The sequence below is a fragment of the Miniopterus natalensis genome, chromosome X (genome assembly GCF_054644295.1).
Source record: "Miniopterus natalensis isolate mMinNat1 chromosome X, mMinNat1.hap1, whole genome shotgun sequence".
Classification (NCBI taxonomy): Eukaryota; Metazoa; Chordata; class Mammalia; order Chiroptera; family Miniopteridae; genus Miniopterus; species Miniopterus natalensis.
Window position 1 is genome coordinate 104001542 of NC_142103.1, and position 16429 is coordinate 104017970.

Below are 16429 nucleotides of genomic sequence, written 5' to 3' on the forward strand. Positions count from 1 at the left end.
ATTCTGTCTGAAAAGCACTCCCAGCAAATGCTCTTGGGTAAAGTTACTGATGATGCCAAAAGGGCGGCAACGTGGAGAAGCAGCTGGTGAGCAGGGCACATGGACTGGCTGTGCTGCATGTTCTTGGTGCATTACAAGAGGGCACAGAAGAGACAATTCTCATCAGGAATTCAGCCTTTGGTCCCCACAGCCCTGCACATTCCTTGTGCACAAGAGGGCATGGAACAGACAGCTCCCATCAGGAATGCAGCCTTTGGTTTCCAGGGCCCGGCATGTCCTTCATGCACCACAAGAGAGCGCAGAAGAGGCAGCTCCCACCAGGAATTCAGCCTTTGGTCTCTACCTGGTGCTGCAACTCCTCAGTGCGCCACAGGAGGGCGCAGAAGAGGCAACTCCCACCAGGAATTCAGCCTTTGGTCTCTACCTGGTGCTGCAACTCCTCAGTGCGCCACAGGAGGGCGCAGAAGAGCCATCTCCCACCAGGAATTCAGCCTTTGGTCTCTCCGTGGTGCTGCAACTCCTCAGTGCGCCACGAGATGGCGCAGAAGAACCAGCTCCCACCAGGAATTCAGCCTTTGGTCTCTACCTGGTGCTGCAACTCCTCAGTGCGCCACAGGAGGGCGCAGAAGAGGCAGCTCCCACCAGGAATTCAGCCTTTGGTCTCTCCGTGGTGCTGCAACTCCTCAGTGCGCCACGAGATGGCGCAGAAGAGCCATCTCCCACCAGGAATTCAGCCTTTGGTCTCTCCGTGGTGCTGCAACTCCTCAGTGCGCCACGAGATGGCGCAGAAGAGCCATCTCCCACCAGGAATTCAGCCTTTGGTCTCTACCTGGTGCTGCAACTCCTCAGTGCGCCACGAGATGGCGCAGAAGAGCCATCTCCCACCAGGAATTCAGCCTTTGGTCTCTACCTGGTGCTGCAACTCCTCAGTGCGCCACGAGATGGCGCAGAAGAGCCATCTCCCACCAGGAATTCAGCCTTTGGTCTCTACTGGTGCTGCAACTCCTTAGTGCGCCACAAGAGGGCGCAGAAGAGGCAGCTCCCATCGGTTGGGGAAAAATACCCATGTTGGCAGAAATACTGTGCCATGCATTGGCGTTGTTAGCCAGCCAGGTGTGTGCAGCAAGGCGAGAGCATTTTCTGAGGACAGTGCAGGCAGCTCTGCCACGTGAGACCTTTTACACGTGGTTAGGACCTGCTTTCACTTTGGAAAAGCTCTGCACGGAGCTTCTGGATTTGTACTTCTGGAGTCGCGTGGCCCTAGACGGGGTCAGGGCACTGCCACCACGCTGCCCAGGCCTGCACATTCCTAAGCTGGGAGCTGATCCAAAGGGACAGGGATGTGCGAGGGAGTCAGTTTTGCTGAGTGGCATCTGCATTCGCTCTTAAAATTTTGGGGTTTTCTTAGAGGAAGGGAAAGGAAGAGAAACATCAATGAGAGACATCATTGATCACCTGCCTCCTGCATGCCCCCTACTGGGGATCGAGCCTGCAACCTGGGCATGTGCCCTGACTGGGAATTAAAACAGTGACCTCTTGGTTCCTGGGTCGATGCCCAACCACTGAGCTGCACCGGTCAGGTGGCACCTGCATTCTTAATCTGTGTTGACCTTGTCTGCCCCCAGCCGCGAAAGCCCCTTCCATCTGAGGATCCCCCACCTGAAGGGGCACAGCCCCACCCTCACTCCAGAAGCAAAGTCACCAGCTGCTCGCCTTCCCAGCCTCCTCTGTAGCTAGAGGAAGGCACAGGACTCTGCAGAGCCCGTCAGATGTGTCTAGAATCCAGTGCCCAGAGCGAGAGGGGGGGACTACCCATGGCTACTCCAGGCACCGAGCTACTCCCGGGCACTGGGACACACACGAGCATCGCGGACATAGTGTCATCACGCCGGGGAAGCTTTGTTGTTCAGACGGCAGGTAGCGGAAACCGCTGGGACGCCGAGGACAATGAAAGCCATGGTGACGGGACCAGGGGCAACTCCGGAGGGAAGCTCTTGAAGAGCGACCGAAACCCGGGCCCCACACAGGAGTTTCAGTCGACAGAGACACGCGCAGCTGGGGTGGAGTTTGCGTGGTAAGATGCACCTACGGGGTAGCTCCCACTTCGTTTTAACTTGGTCAGTGCCTCGCACCACAGAAGACTCTTGTATTGTTATTGTTGGTAAGTCTCCCCCAAGGATAACTTTCCCATTGATTTTCGGGGAGTGAAAGGGAGGGGTGAGGGGAAGAGAGAAACACTGACGTGAGACGCCAATTGGTTGCCTCCCGCACACACCCCAACCGGGCCTGGGACTGAACCTGCAGCCTTGACGGGGAATCGAACCCGTGACCCTTCAGTGAGCAGGTCAGTGCTCTAAGCACCGAGCCACGCCGGCCGGGGCCGTAAGTGCCTTTCGTGTGAGGACAACCATTGCCACTCAGCGCCCCCATTTTCCAGAGCAGGGTCTTCGGGTTTCCGAGGACGTAGCTCTGGAAAGAACCCCGCCCCTCCCTCTGCCCTCTGCCCCCCCAAGCCCCCCGGCGGCCAAGCCCCCGTCCAGGTGGAGCCCACCCTCCTGCCTCCCTTCCCTTGCAAGTGGATGAGACCCTCAGAGAAAAAAAGAGCCGGGCTGGGGGAAAAGACCATGTGGCCACATCCTGAGTGTTCTGTAGAGGCGCCTGCTCCCCCGCCCCCCACGCAGCTCACAAAGCGACGCCCGGGTCCCCGCGCACAGTACCCAACAGCCAGCCCCAGGCGTCACCTTCCCATGAGCACGAAGGACATCCGCCATCGCCCGCAGGGACAGCACCGAGACGCGGGCCACGGACAAAAAAGGCCTCTGCTCAGTGCAGGGACCGGTTTGCCTGGCGCCCAGCGTTTGCTACAACTTCCACTCCCTCCCAGGGCCCCCCGGAACCTCCCCCCAAACCTCCCCGTGGGACCGGGCTAGGTCCACAGGGCAGGGGTTAAAGGGAAGCAGAGTGAGCCGCACCCCAGACAGCCTGGGGCCAAAGGGGCAGGGAGGGCCCAGGGCCAAAGGGGCAGGGAGGGCCCAGCCCCCAGCCCCCAGCCCCCAGCCCCCGCTGCAACCCGGGTTGCAAGTCGAGGAAAGTGACACCGTGACCAGCTCTGGGACTCACCTGCAGAGCAAAACGGAGCCTGTGCCCCCGATACCACTGTGTCCCCCGCCCCAGGGCCGGATGCCCGTTAACCAAGGAACCGACGCTACACCCACTGGCGACGAAAGGGGCGTCGATGGAAACGCCGGCAGAGTCGGGGGCAGAAATGTTGGCTCAGCGGCCGTCGGCACCGCGGTGCAGGAGTCAGCGTCCCGAGTCCCCCGAGCCTGTGCTCTGCAAACCACTGAGTCCCGCCCGGAGCCCACGCTCCCAGCAAACCACCCGCGGGCACGGGGAAACTCACCCACTTGGACTTTTTCAAGCAGCCGGCCGGAAATACCAGCATAAAAAGAAACAGACTGCAAAACACACCCCTCCGCCCGCCACCTTTTATATCCCCCGCGCTCCGGTCCTGCGGCCCCAGGGACGCGCGAGACCCCTTCCCGCCCGGAGAACCCGCCTGGCTCCGCGCCTGGGTCTCGGGCCCGAGCGGGACCAAGAAAGCACACCCGTCACGTCCTCTCGTATCAAAATAGAGCAATTTATTCAAGACACTGAATATGACCTGCTGATTTCCTCTCGAAACAGATGGGCTACGACAGGCAGGTGGTTCTCTTTGCCGAGAGCGTGAGGGCCAGCGGGGCGGGGGGACAGGACGCGCGACGCGGACGGGCGGGGTCGGGAGGTGCTGAGGGACGACATCTGGCTGGCACGTCTGACACAGACAATAAAAACCGCAGAAGCCAGAATCCAAACCCCCGGGGGGCGGCGGAAGGAACTTTTCTGCATTGGACAAAAGACCATTTAAAAAAAAAGGTGGAAGAGGCTTAGAAAGAGGAGACACCCCAGAGCGAAGCCGACACTTGCGGTGGACAAAGTGCACGTCCCGTGGCCGTGGCTCCGTGGCCGATGTCGACCCCGTGGCTCCGTGGCTGATGGCCGACCCGTGGCTCCGTGGCTGATGGTTGAGAACAGGAGGAAACTCGAGTCCCCGGGCCGTGCGCGGTCACCTGCCCTCCTCACCCTCCGTTTCCAGGGCGCGCCCTGGATCCCTTCAAACCCAACCGAGGACACCGGGGCCTTCGCGTGGGACACCTGCTCAGAACCAAGGTCCTCTTTGGCCGCTAACAAGGAAGGGTCACTCGCAAAGGTTAAGAGCTCTAAACAGGGCAACGGGTCACAGGACACGCGGGGCCCCTGGGTCACACAGGTGGCCCGACTTTCCCAGACAAGTGCTCCTGGCGCGGGCGTCTGAGGGGGTCACTGTGCCCAGAACAGCGGTGGACGCTCACACGTGGTCCCCCGTGGCCACGGCCAGCTCTTCTCTCACGGCCAGTGGTCCGGGAAGCTGGGGAGGCGACCGTCGGCCTCCATCACCGCTGGGCTCCCCGCCGAGCACGGGATGGAGCCCGTGGGGCCCAGGGCCTCAGAGACCTCGGCTCCAACCTCACCGTGGCCAAGAGGTTCGGGTTTATCTGGCGGCCCTGGCTCCCGACCTTCACGTAAGGAGCGTCTCCTGAAGCTCTTCCGCGCGGCCCACAAGTGCCGACGTGTCTGGACCACGGGCCGACCCTGGGCGGCGATGCTCCGCAGACCAGCACGTTTCTACCCGAGGAGGGGTCGGGATGGTGGTCGCCTGCACCTCCACAGACTGCACCCCAAACCTAACGATTTCTCAGGGCCGAGCGATCATCGCAGCGGGTGCCGGCCGCCTTCCGAGATGACGTGGCGCCTCCAGAGAACTCGGACCTCCGCCAAGCTCCAGGCCACGGGGACCAGGTCACACACCCAACTCGCACACGGCGCGCTTCTCGGTCGTCTCCGCCAGGACCCGAGGAATCCACGTGTCCCGGGGAGCCCGGCGGTGACCAGATGACGGGGGCCCTGGTGTTGCAGGTGGTCCCGGGACGGCCGCCACCCTCCAAACAGCATCCTGCCTGCGGCTGGAACAGAGGCGGCCGTCGCTGCCCACGGCCCGCACCCCGCTCGGCCGCCTCCCGCCCCGGCTGACCCACAGGGAAGCGACCACCGCCTCCCGGGGCTCGTCTCAAACACAGGTTAGGACAGTGCAAAGGGTCACCTCAGCCAAGGCAAGGAAACTCCCTCGGGAACAAATACAAAGCCATTTTAATTTCTTAAAAATGGTAAAAAGATTCATTGTTTAAAAAAAGAAAAACCTCCCAGTGTCTCGGCAGAGGAAGGAGTGACGGGCGCGGGGCGGTGGTGGGCCACACTCTACCCGAGGGCCTTCAGGATCGAGGGCCCTCCCTTCCCTGTTCATTTCCCTCACCTCCGGCCGCGTGACACCCGGGCCGTGGGGTCAGCTGTGCAAGGACTCGCCCAGCTGCTCCGGGGGACTGACCGTCCCGTGAACAAGGTGTCGCCAACGGGAGACACGGGGCCCGGCGGCTTCGTCAGGGCCGCCTGGTTGGGGACGTGCTCCTGGTCGGAGTTCTCCCTTTTCATTTCCCTCCCGTGGCCACAAAGGCAGACACCGAGGTCCCACGGGGCCCTCCGGCCGACAGCGGGGACTTGTCCCTCCAGCCGAGGGACATTCGGCTGCCGTCCGGGGGGCCTGCCCGCCACCCTGCGCCCGCCCACCCGTCACGCCGCCCGAGGCCACGGGAATCGCCCCGCCGGCCCTGCCTGCGTCTGTCTGTCTTCCTAGAACATTTAAAAAATACGAAACCACACAAAGCTCTCTCTGTCTGATGGCCATTTTAGGATTTTAAAATTGTTTTAACATAAAAATATTTTTTTTTCTTTTTCCAAAAATACTCCGGGCTCTTCCTCTTATAAGTCATTTTTTTTTTTTTCTCCTGTAAAAAGCCCCCCAGCCCCCTGCCTTCTTACATAAAGCACTTATTTCTCGCTGAAAGTGCCCGTGAGACCTCAGATCTGAAGCAACTTTGAGAAAGGAACCGAGAGAAGGGGGGACGGGGGGGGGGGGGCGAGAGCCGTCGGGCAAAGATTGAGTCACCGCGCCCCCAAGGCCGCATCGACAGCAAATCGGGACACACGGAACAGAGGACGGCCGGGCGAGGACAGGGCAGGGGGACAACGCGAAACCGGCCCGCGGACGCAAGGCCCGGATGGCTCCAGCCAACACAAACGCCACCGGACAACGGCCGCAGGAAGCGGGACGTGGCGGGACGACAGCCGCCGCTCCCGGCTACGGGCTCCTCTCTGAGCTTCCTTGGCGAGAGCGGCGACCGCAGCGTCCCAATCGCCCGGACACACCCGGCCCGCGGAGGAGAGCTTCGCCGCCCCACTTTCTGTTTTTGGCACAGCTTCTTCCCCCCGCCCGTCTCAGCCGTCAGAGCCCGTCGGCGGGAACCGGACCTCGCGCCCCGCCGGCCCGTGGCTTCGGGCTTCCCAAGCGGACTGTCCCGTGGAAACCATCTCCCCCCTCGGGCAGGACTGTGTGTGTGTGTGTCTGAAACTTTTGGATGAGGACTACGAGAAACAGAGGCTCCCGCGGCCGGGGAGGGGTCGACTTCAGAGTCCACGCCCACGCGCCCGCCAGCCCGCCCGCCCGCGCGGGGTCCGGAGCCCGCGGGTCGAGTCTCAAGGATGCCGCCACCCCCCACGCTCGTTGCTGGTCCGTGAGAATTCTCTTCTTTCCCGCAACATTTCGGGCTTACTTCCGCAGATCTAACACACACACCTGCAAGCGAAGAGAGGGCCCGTTAGCTTCAGAGACAACAGAGCTGAGGCCGGCACATGATGCGGCCCGAGGGCCGAATCAGGCCCACCGGTTGTGCTTTATAAATAAAGTTTTATTGACACACGGTCATGAACGTTCAGAGGCGCTTTAACAACAGGCTAGCGGCTGAGCCTCTGACCGACCCACCCACCCCACGTGAACAGCACAGACGTGAGGAGCCAGGTCAGGGGCAATGCCGGGGGCCAACGTGGTGACAGCGGCCAGGGCAGGTATCACGGCCCAGACACCGAGTGGCTGGGCAGATGACAACCGAAGCCTGAGCTCGCGGCCTCTGGGAACCCGTGGGGGCGACATGGACACTCGGGAGGCAGCCCCCCCAACCCCGGCCTTAGAGCTCGTGGCATCTCAAGCGCAGGGGAGAATCGAACAGCCGGGCATCTCACGGGGACCACAGTAGGGCCCGGGGACCCAGCGGCCCGCGGAACGCAGTCCGGGCCTTTGTCAGCAGAGGGCCCGGGCTGGGGGCACACACAGGGGGCCGAGACGGGAGCGAGTGTCTCAGCCTCGGCATCCGGGGTCAGCGACCTGGCTCTGCCCCCCCCCCCCGCCCGCGCCCCCCACCCCCAGCGAACCCCGGGCGCTTGCTGCTTACGGAGCCGTCGGACGCACTGGCGCCCACTTTGTCCCCTCGGGCGTTCCAGCAGACCTCGAAGATGCCGCCGGTCCCTCGGTAGCTGTGCACGAGGCTCCCGCTCTGCAAAGCAAAGCGGTCGTCACGGTCGATGCGAGGGGCCCCCCGGCCCCCCAACACGGTACCATGAAAACTGTCAAACACGCAGGAGGTACGGAACCTCCAGCGAACACCGTGGTGGCCGCAGAAACACGTCTCTCCGACTGCCCACCGCCTGAGCGAGGCCGACCTGTGACTGCCCGCGGACCCGCCTCTACCTTTCAGCCGGGGACACGCCTTCTAGGGCCATTCCCAGCCAAGGACTGATGGCAGTCAGGACACTGAGGTGGCCAGGAGCCGGGGAGGGAGCCAGGCAACAATATTATATATATTTTTTTATATTGAGAGGAGCCTTCCTCTCACTGAGCATGAAAGAGGTTGTGATTTATAAAAAAAGGGCTGAAATAATTGGATGCAGTTTTGACCTTCAGCAGCACCCAATGTCATTTTTCTGCGAGGGCGCTTTACAAATCCACCACCACCGTCTCTATGAGCAGAGACGCCCGCACCTTCTTCCGGGGAGGCGCGCCCTCCGGTGGCGTATCCGCTCGGGGGCAGGGCCCGCGTGAGGCAGAGCCTGGGGAGCCCCAGGTCTCAGGGGCCTCGTGGCCCCCCCGGGGGGGGGGGAACCTGGCGCACACACTACCACCCCTGCCACAAGGGGGCGCGGGCTCCACGCCAAGGCACCTGTCGACCCAGCCACAGGGGCTCAGGAAGGCACAGTGGGTTAAGGGGAGAGGGGAGGCCATCGATGCCACCCCCAGATCACACAAACGGGATCGCTGGCTGCCTGCATCGGCTCCGACCCCCTCCCCCCATCAGCAGAACCAAGGGCTGGCCCCCGGGAGAGCGTGAAAGGCATGGCACTTGTCACCCCAACCTGAGCGCATCTCTGGAGAGAAAAGATGGGTCACGCTCTTCCAAGGTGACGGCTCGTGCCCAAGAAAAGGCTGAGGCAGGAAAAGTAACAGAGAAGGGTGGGCGTCCCTGCGGGCAGACCCCTGGCCCATACGGAGCCCAGGGCAGACCGCACCCGGCCTGCGGTCCCGCTGGGGAGTCCGGTGCCTCACACCCATTCCCCGGCACAGACCCCCCGGCTGCAGTTTCGAGCCCGGCCACCGAAACGGGAGCGGGCGTTGCTCGGGGAAAGGAATCGGGGCTCACCTGCGTGTTCCAGATGTGCACGCACTTGTCGAAGGAGCCGCTGGCCAGGTGCTTGCCGTCGGGGCTGAAGGCGACGCTGTAGACGGGCTCCTGGTGCTTGGTGAGCGTGTGGATGCACACGCCGCGCTCCACGTCCCACAGGCGGACCGTGGAATCGAACGAGGCGCTGGGGAGACAGGAGCAGGCGTCACCACAGGCACACGGCGTCCCTGCGGCTCCCCCCGAGCGCTCTACCAAACACCACTGCGTGGCTTTCCTTTCGCAGCTTGTACATTTCCAGAGACGACAAACAGGCACGCTTTGTCCCGTCTAAAACGTGACTCAGAGCCCAGCCGGTGGGGCTCAGCGGTTGAGCACCGACCTACAAATGAACCAGGTTGGTCACGGATCGATGCCCGGGTTGCGAGCTCAATGCCCAGTAGGGGGCGAGCAGGAGGCAGCCGATCAATGGCTCTCATCATTGATGCATCTATCTCTCCCTCTCCCTTCCTCTCTCTGAAATCAATAAAAACCTATTAAAATGGGACTCAGATGCATCGACGACAAAGCCATTGGGGAGCTGCCATCTGCCGTTCTCTCAACGGGGACTCACCAGGCGCTGCTACGTCCGTTTCACATTTGTCGACTAAAAGGACAATTCATGCTCGTGACGCAAGAGCACTGTGCAGGCCACCAGAAGGTGATTCTGCCATGTTCTATACCAGTCATTCAAGTGGCTTTTCAGAAATTACGGGAGACCAGATACATCGTGGCCTTTGTGTTCCAGGATTCGGCCACTCAGCTCACGCAGGGATTCCCTCTTTCCAGCGTTTTCTAAGCAACGGCCTCGGGTCGAGCCATTTCTGCAACAAGGGTCGTTGCCGCGAAGGCTGCCAGGCCAGTGCCACGTGGCAGAGACGGAGGGTCCCTCCTTATCGCCAGGACTGGGCCACCCGCCTCCTGTCCCCATCCTTCTCTGCAGCTGCACAGAATAAACCACCGCTGCCTCCTGGTGACCAGACGTCCCCCACAAATGCACTGTTTCCTGGCTGAACACGCGCACACGTGTGTGCACCACGGACTCTAGAGCCCCAGGGAGTCCGGCACCAGCTCAATCTCTTTAGCTTGTTTTTTTAAACATTCTTATTAAACCGCAGGAACGAGAGTGAACGCTGTATCCTGACCGGGGTCCCGTGAGCACAGGGGCGAGACAATCCCGTGCCCGGCAGCTGAAGCGGTGTGGCTCGGGGCAGCCCGCGGGCCACTCACACCCCCTTTCCCCAGTTCTGGGAAGAGCCTGAGTGGCCAGTCCGCCCCTCCAATGCTGCTGCCTTAGGGGTTCCCCATATAAATGGCTTGGTCAGGCCTGGCCAGGGCGGGTGGGGGAACGCTTTACGGCCCCTCAAAACTCTCGCCACCTACAGCCCCAAGCTGAGGTAACTAAACCAAGGCCACGGTCCAAGCTGAACTCTGCATCCTTCTCTGTCGTAATGAAAACGTTCACAAAGCCAAACGCTGGAAGCCGGACACATCACCAGCCCTCGCAGGGCCTGCTGGTTACAGGGACCTAACTGTACCTGCAGCCAGGGCTCATTTCATAGCTTGTCTGCGGCCCTATCAAGGGGAGCTACCCTTGGTATTGCCTGGAAGAGTGTAAACTCATTCACGACACACCTTAGCAAGACTTTCTGTTTCCTTTGATACAAGTAACATTTACTGGCCACGTTTCTGTCCTCTCCAATACAAGTAACATTTATTGGCCACCTTTCTGTCCCCTCGATACAAGTAACATTTACTGGCTACCTTTCTGTCCCCTCAATACAAGTAACATTTACTGGCCACGTTTCTGTCCCCTCCAATACAAGTAACATTTCCTGGCTACCTTTATGTCCCCTCGATACAAGTAACATTTACTGGCTACACTCCTGTTCCCTTCGATACAAGTAACATTTACTGGCCACGTTTCTGGCCATAACTTTTACAGAATAACTTTTCTGTTCCCTTGGATAAAATAACATTTCCAGTCACAGCGAGCAGGGCTGCTTTGGGGAGTCGTGTTCGACTAGGCCGCCGGCCACCCCCCGCTTACCTGGCGAGCATGATGCTAGAGTTTGGGTTGCTGGTGGCTGGCCCGGTCGGACTCCACTTTATGGTATAGATCTCTTTGCTGTGAGCTTGCAGGTCGTGGACACACGTATCCTGCTTCATGCTCCAGATCTAGAGGACACAGCAGGGAGACCGTGAGCCAGCGCTGCTCCTCCCGCCATGGATGGTTCAACATCGGTCACTCTGTGAGCGCTCATTAGGTTTGGGGCCCTGGGGGAGCTCGCCGACCAGCAGGTTGCTGCCCAGGCAAAACCCTGGGGGCGTCAGTGGGAAGGGGAGGTTCTCAGCTCGATCCTCAACTGATCAATAAGCGTTAACTGGATGACTGTGAGTCATCGAGTCGCAACGGGGAAAACTTATAGCAGCAGGAAGAGTGTTTGTTATAAAATTACGGGCTAGAGCAGCCGTGAACCTCAGACCAGCACTCAGTACGCGGGGCTGCCTGGGATCAAAGAGCACATCCTTCCCGACCATGACCACGACCACGACCACAACCATGCTACCTTTAACGTCATGTCGTCCGAGCAGGATGCTAGCAACATTCCCGAGGGGTCCCACTTGATGGCGTTGACCTCATTCTGAAAGAGAGCAAAGGATTTTACAAAGAAATAAAGGCCCGTGAGTAGGTACCGCAACCGTCCAGCAGGGGGCAGGAGCGCTCCACCCTCTCTGCAGAGTTAACTCAGCCACGCTGGGTATGGACCACCCCCCTATGGACCACCCTTCGTGGTCTTACTCTGCCTTCCTCATTTATGCAAAAGCAAGGCCACATACCGCGCAAGGCCAGTCACCCGCATGCACATTTCTCTAAGCAAAATCACAACCAGGGAGGCCATGCGTTTACACGTAATAAGCGCAGCCCAGAAAACCAAGACGGCCACAGGTGCTTGGAAACTGACAATGAAAATCCGTTTCCTATGCACTTGCACTAGCTCAGTCCCTGTACATTTGTAGAAGGCAGTTCTCTTTCCGTCGTGAGTGGAGGGGGAGGGGGAAGGGGGGTTGGGGGGAGTCAACACTGCTTAAAACACTGCAGCGCAGCAGAGTGGAAACCTCCAGCAGACGGTGGGGCGTCTATGGGGGGGAGGCAGCAAGGTAAGAGCGACTGGCAGCCTTCCCGGTCCAGGTGCCCCGGAGAATGAAGGAAAACACGCTTCATGGAGAAGAGAAAGGGGCTCCCCCGTTTATACAGGCGCCGCAGTGTGGAGGTGGGGACGGCGTGTGGAGCATGGAGAGCTGGGGAATAAGGTAGGAGCAGGGCGGCAGGTGGGGGGGCTGCTCCCAGGGCCTTCCTGTGGGGTCCGCTTTGCCCAGGACAGCACCGCTCGTCCTGCCGCCCGGGCCTAACAAGTTCACACTCGCAATGAGTCTCCACTGCCACGGGCTCTGGTTTGCATGGTCACTCTACGGTCGCGACACCCGCTAAGGACACGAGTTTGGAAGGATACGAATCGGAGCGGTGACAAGGCCACACCTGTGTTCCAGGTGGTGCCCAGGGTGGACGGCCCGAAACAAAGGGAAGAAGGAAGCTTGGAGTCCACGGAGGAGGCCACTGGGGACGTGGGGGGGGGGCTGGAAAGGGCTGTGTGAGGGACGTTACGAGTCGGAGGCGGGAGCGCTGCAGGCGGGAGGTGCTCACGCAGGACGCCCAGGCGCGCGGGGACAGGGGGTCGGACACCACAGGGATGGGCCCCAGGGAGGCCCTGCGGAGCCTCGGGTGCCGCTCCGACGAACTCGGTGAGACGCCAGCTGGCGCCTGAACCGCCTGGACTGAAGGTTGCCGTTTCCCACCAAATTTGGGAAAACTGAACCCTTCCTATGATCTCTTTCGAGCTCGTTAGCCTCAGTGCTGCAAACTGCGATCTGCCGTGAAACCCGCCCATTAAGATTTTCATTTCAGACGTTATTCCTCTCAGTTCTCAGATTTCCATTTGACCGTTTTAAAAAATGTTTCCTTTCTCCGACGACATTCCCCATCTATTCACTCACTACAAGCATCCCTTCCTGTATGTCCTCAAACATGTGTCTAATAGCCGCTTTAAGTCTTTCCTCTAAAATCCAACATCTGGCTCCTCTCAGGACCTGTTTCCTCCACTGCCTGCCTGTAACTGGGTTAATCCAAGCACCTGAGATACCACAGCAGCCCAAGCAGCAAAGGGCTGCAAAAGAACTGCTCCGTGGCCCCACCGTCGGGACTCGCGCTTACCGTGTGTCCTTGGAAGGTTTTGACAGGGCGGTCGCAGCTGAGCCTGCAGACGTGAATGCACATGTCTGTGCTACAGGAGGCAAAGGTGGTGTTGTTCTGCCAATCCACGTCGAGAGCGGGGGCTGGGGGCACAGAGGGAGGGCGTCGGCGTTTACTAACCGCACGGAGCTCAGGTGATTAACAACCATTAAAAGCATAGTCAAGCCCGGCCGGCGTGGCTCAGCGGTTGAGTGTCAGCCTATGACCCAGGAGACTGTGGTTCGATTCCCGGGCACCCCGGGGTGTGGGCTGGATCCCCAGCCGGGGGCGTGCAGCAGGCAGCTGATCAATGACTCTCATCATGGATGTTTCTCTCTCTCTCGCCCTCTCCATTCCTCTCTCTGGAATCAATAGAGACATTTTAAAAATAATAATTGGAAAAAAAAAATGAAGAAGCACAGTCAGGAAGCCTTGCCCAGCCGGTGTGGCTCAGCTGGTTAAGCATCATCTCACGCACCAACGGGTCGCCAGTTTCATCCTGGTGGGGGCTGTGCAGGGGGCAGCCGATCAATGCTTCTCTCTCATCAATGTTTCTCTCTTCTCTCTCAAAGCCAATAAAAACATATATATTTTTAAAAAAGTGTTAGAGGAACCTTATTGCTGTTTACCTTGGGCGGGTGATTGTCTGAAAAACAGCAGCCAGAGCTCCCTGAATCACAGACACCCCACGCCTCAGGATCGCACACCTGGTGTAACAGCCTCAGGATCGCACACCTGGTGTAACACAGCCTCAGGATCGCACACCTGGTGTAACACAGCCTCAGGATCGCACACCTGGTGTAACAGCCTCAGGATCGCACACCTGGTGTAACACAGCCTCAGGATCGCACACCTGGTGTAACAGCCTCAGGATCGCACACCTGGTGTAACAGCCTCAGGATCGCACACCTGGTGTAACAGCCTCAGGATCGCACACCTGGTGTAACAGCCTCAGGATCGCACACCTGGTGTAACACCCTCAGGATCGCACACCTGGTGTAACAGCCTCAGGATCGCACACCTGGTGTAACAGCCTCAGGATCGCACACCTGGTGTAACAGCCTCAGGATCGCACACCTGGTGTAACACAGCCTCAGGATCGCACACCTGGTGTAACACAGCCTCAGGATCGCACACCTGGTGTAACAGCCTCAGGATCGCACACCTGGTGTAACAGCTTCAGGATCGCACACCTGGTGTAACAGCCTCAGGGTGAAGGTTCCCACCATTCCCTATCTGATAAGAACTTCTGTACCAAAACTGTGTGGACAACGCAGTTTACCCTGGTTTCCTCGTAGGAGCCTAGAATGTGGGTACAGCCAGGCAGACAGTGCCCGTGGGACCGGCCCCCAGTTACTGTCCTGGACACTGAGTCTCCACGGAGCTTCCCTGGAGGATGACCCTCCACGGGGCCGTCACCACTTGTTTCTGGGGGAATCCGGCCTGTCCTGGGGGATTCCGCAGGGAGAAAACCCTGGGACACGCTGGATTTCGCCCTGTGCACCTTTCCCCCTTGGCTGATTTCGCTTGGTGATAAACCTGAGCTGTGAATCGCCAGATCTGGGGGGGTCTCAGGGACTCCCAGCACAGCCCCCGTGGCTGGCAGGAGAAAGGGGTACACACTGGTCCCGGGATAGGTTCCCTGTAGTTTTTTTTAATGTTTCGACACTGGGGAATCTGTATCTTGTAGGCCTAAGAGCAACGCTCACCACGCTGGATTCCACAGACGAGCTGCTCCGAGCATTCAAGGTCACCTTGCGGGACATTTCACAGGGACCCTGAGTTGTTATTTTCACGTTACAAAGGAAAACAAGACTCACCAGAATGAAAGGGAAACTGCTGTTTGGCCTCTCCCGTGTGCGCGTCCCAAATGATCGTGGTCTGTGCTCCGCAAACAGAAAGGACACGTTAGGGACCATCCTTCTTGCCAAGGTTTTTCCAGGAAAATTCATCATATGAGACAAGGCAGTGAGTCCCTGCTCCTTCCTCAACGCATAAGACAGAGGAGAGTGTGGGTGACACTTGAATTAGAGCCGCTCGGCAGAAATCCAACGGTCGTCCGGCGAAAGGCTCCATCCAGTGTGCCAACCACAGCATCTCCGCTTTTCATATTAGATCTGAGGCTGCCAGTGTGAACGAAGGGTTGATTGGTTTAAAGAGAGAGAGAGATAAAAAATGCACAATTTGCCCTGGCCTGTGTAGCTCCGTGGTTATGGGGTCGGCCTGCACACCGCAGGGTCTTGGGTTCAATTCCTGGCCAAGGGCACGTACGTACTTGGGTTGCAGGCTCGAACCCCGGGCCCAGTCCAGGCAGGTGCAGGAGACAACAGATCTGTGTGTCTCTCTCACATCAATGTTTGTCTCTCTCTCTCTCCCCCCTCCCTCCCACTCTCTCTAAAAAGTAATGGAAAAAATATCCTCACTCCTTGAGTCAAGATTAAAAAACAACTCACAATTCACTGCCTAGTGTGGGGCTCAGCAAATTTATTTTTTCACCAAGGCCCAGGTGGTCACCATTTCTGGCTTTGAGGCTGCCGCTGACTACGCACCCCACGGGAATGGGGGACCTCCGCACAGGTCTGCGGAGCCGGGGAACATGTTAAAGAGATGCTGGGCTGTGAACGAATGGCGAGGTCACAGCCCCGAAACCCACCAAGCGCCGCACAGGCTGCCTCCATTTCCTAAGGGGGAGCAGAAAGGCTCAGGAGGCCAAGAAGCCGGTGCCCTCTGAGACGCAGAGCCAACGGGCACCTACACTGGAGCAGATACTCGCCTTGTCCACACCCGCACTCAGAATGTAGTTCCCCTTCTTGTTCCACTTCAAGGCAAAGATGGGGCCTTTGTGTTGGCCCAAGGTGCTGGCCAGGTTGCCTGTTGCGCAAACAAATAACAAACACGCTGAATTCAAGGTCACGACCCGTTTGCGCCCCGATTCCACCCCAAAGCGGCTCCCGTGCCCCCCCGGCGCGAGCGAGCAGGGCTTACCGTCTTCCGTCCATATTCTTGCAAAACCGTCGTAGGAACCGGTGGCCAGCAGCGTCCCATCGCTCTGCGGGGCAGAAAGAGACGGGCCAACAGGGAGCTCAGCAGGGACAGCTCTGACAAACCGAGGGGGACCCCTTACCCAGGGCTGGGCCACTCTGACCTCATCACTCAGCCCCCAGTTAGGGACGCACCAACTCCATCTCCCTGCTTATCTCACATAAAAATATATTTTTAAATACATATTTTTTATTAATTTCAGAGAGAGAGAGACAGAAAGAGAGAAATATCAGTGATGAGAGTCTTAGATCGGCTGCCTCCCGCACGCCCCCGACTGGGGATCGAGCCCGCAACCCGGGCCTGTGCCCTGACCGGGAATCGAACCGCAACCTCCTGGATCCTAGGTCGATGCTCAACCGCTGAGCCACGCCGGCTGTAAGGTGCCACAACCAAGCAGAGGAGGGGGGCAAGGAAAACG

At 59.2% G+C, this 16429-nt stretch overlaps 1 protein-coding gene across 3 annotated transcripts in view; it reads right to left on the reverse strand.

Moving 5' to 3' along the window:
* Positions 1–6369: 6369 nt before the first annotated feature.
* The window catches only part of TBL1X (transducin beta like 1 X-linked), a 103568-nt gene continuing 93508 nt past the window's right edge, over positions 6370–16429 (reverse strand). For all 3 annotated transcript variants that reach the window (XM_087813476.1, XM_087813474.1, XM_087813475.1), the window contains 9 exons: positions 15955–16018; positions 15743–15840; positions 14790–14850; positions 12952–13073; positions 11249–11323; positions 10729–10856; positions 8661–8826; positions 7419–7520; positions 6370–6766 (listed from right to left, as the gene is read on the reverse strand). In XM_087813476.1, the coding sequence (XP_087669602.1) occupies positions 6740–6766; positions 7419–7520; positions 8661–8826; positions 10729–10856; positions 11249–11323; positions 12952–13073; positions 14790–14850; positions 15743–15840; positions 15955–16018 (843 nt within the window). In that variant the 3' untranslated portion in view covers positions 6370–6739. The remainder of the gene's footprint in view (positions 6767–7418; positions 7521–8660; positions 8827–10728; positions 10857–11248; positions 11324–12951; positions 13074–14789; positions 14851–15742; positions 15841–15954; positions 16019–16429) is intronic.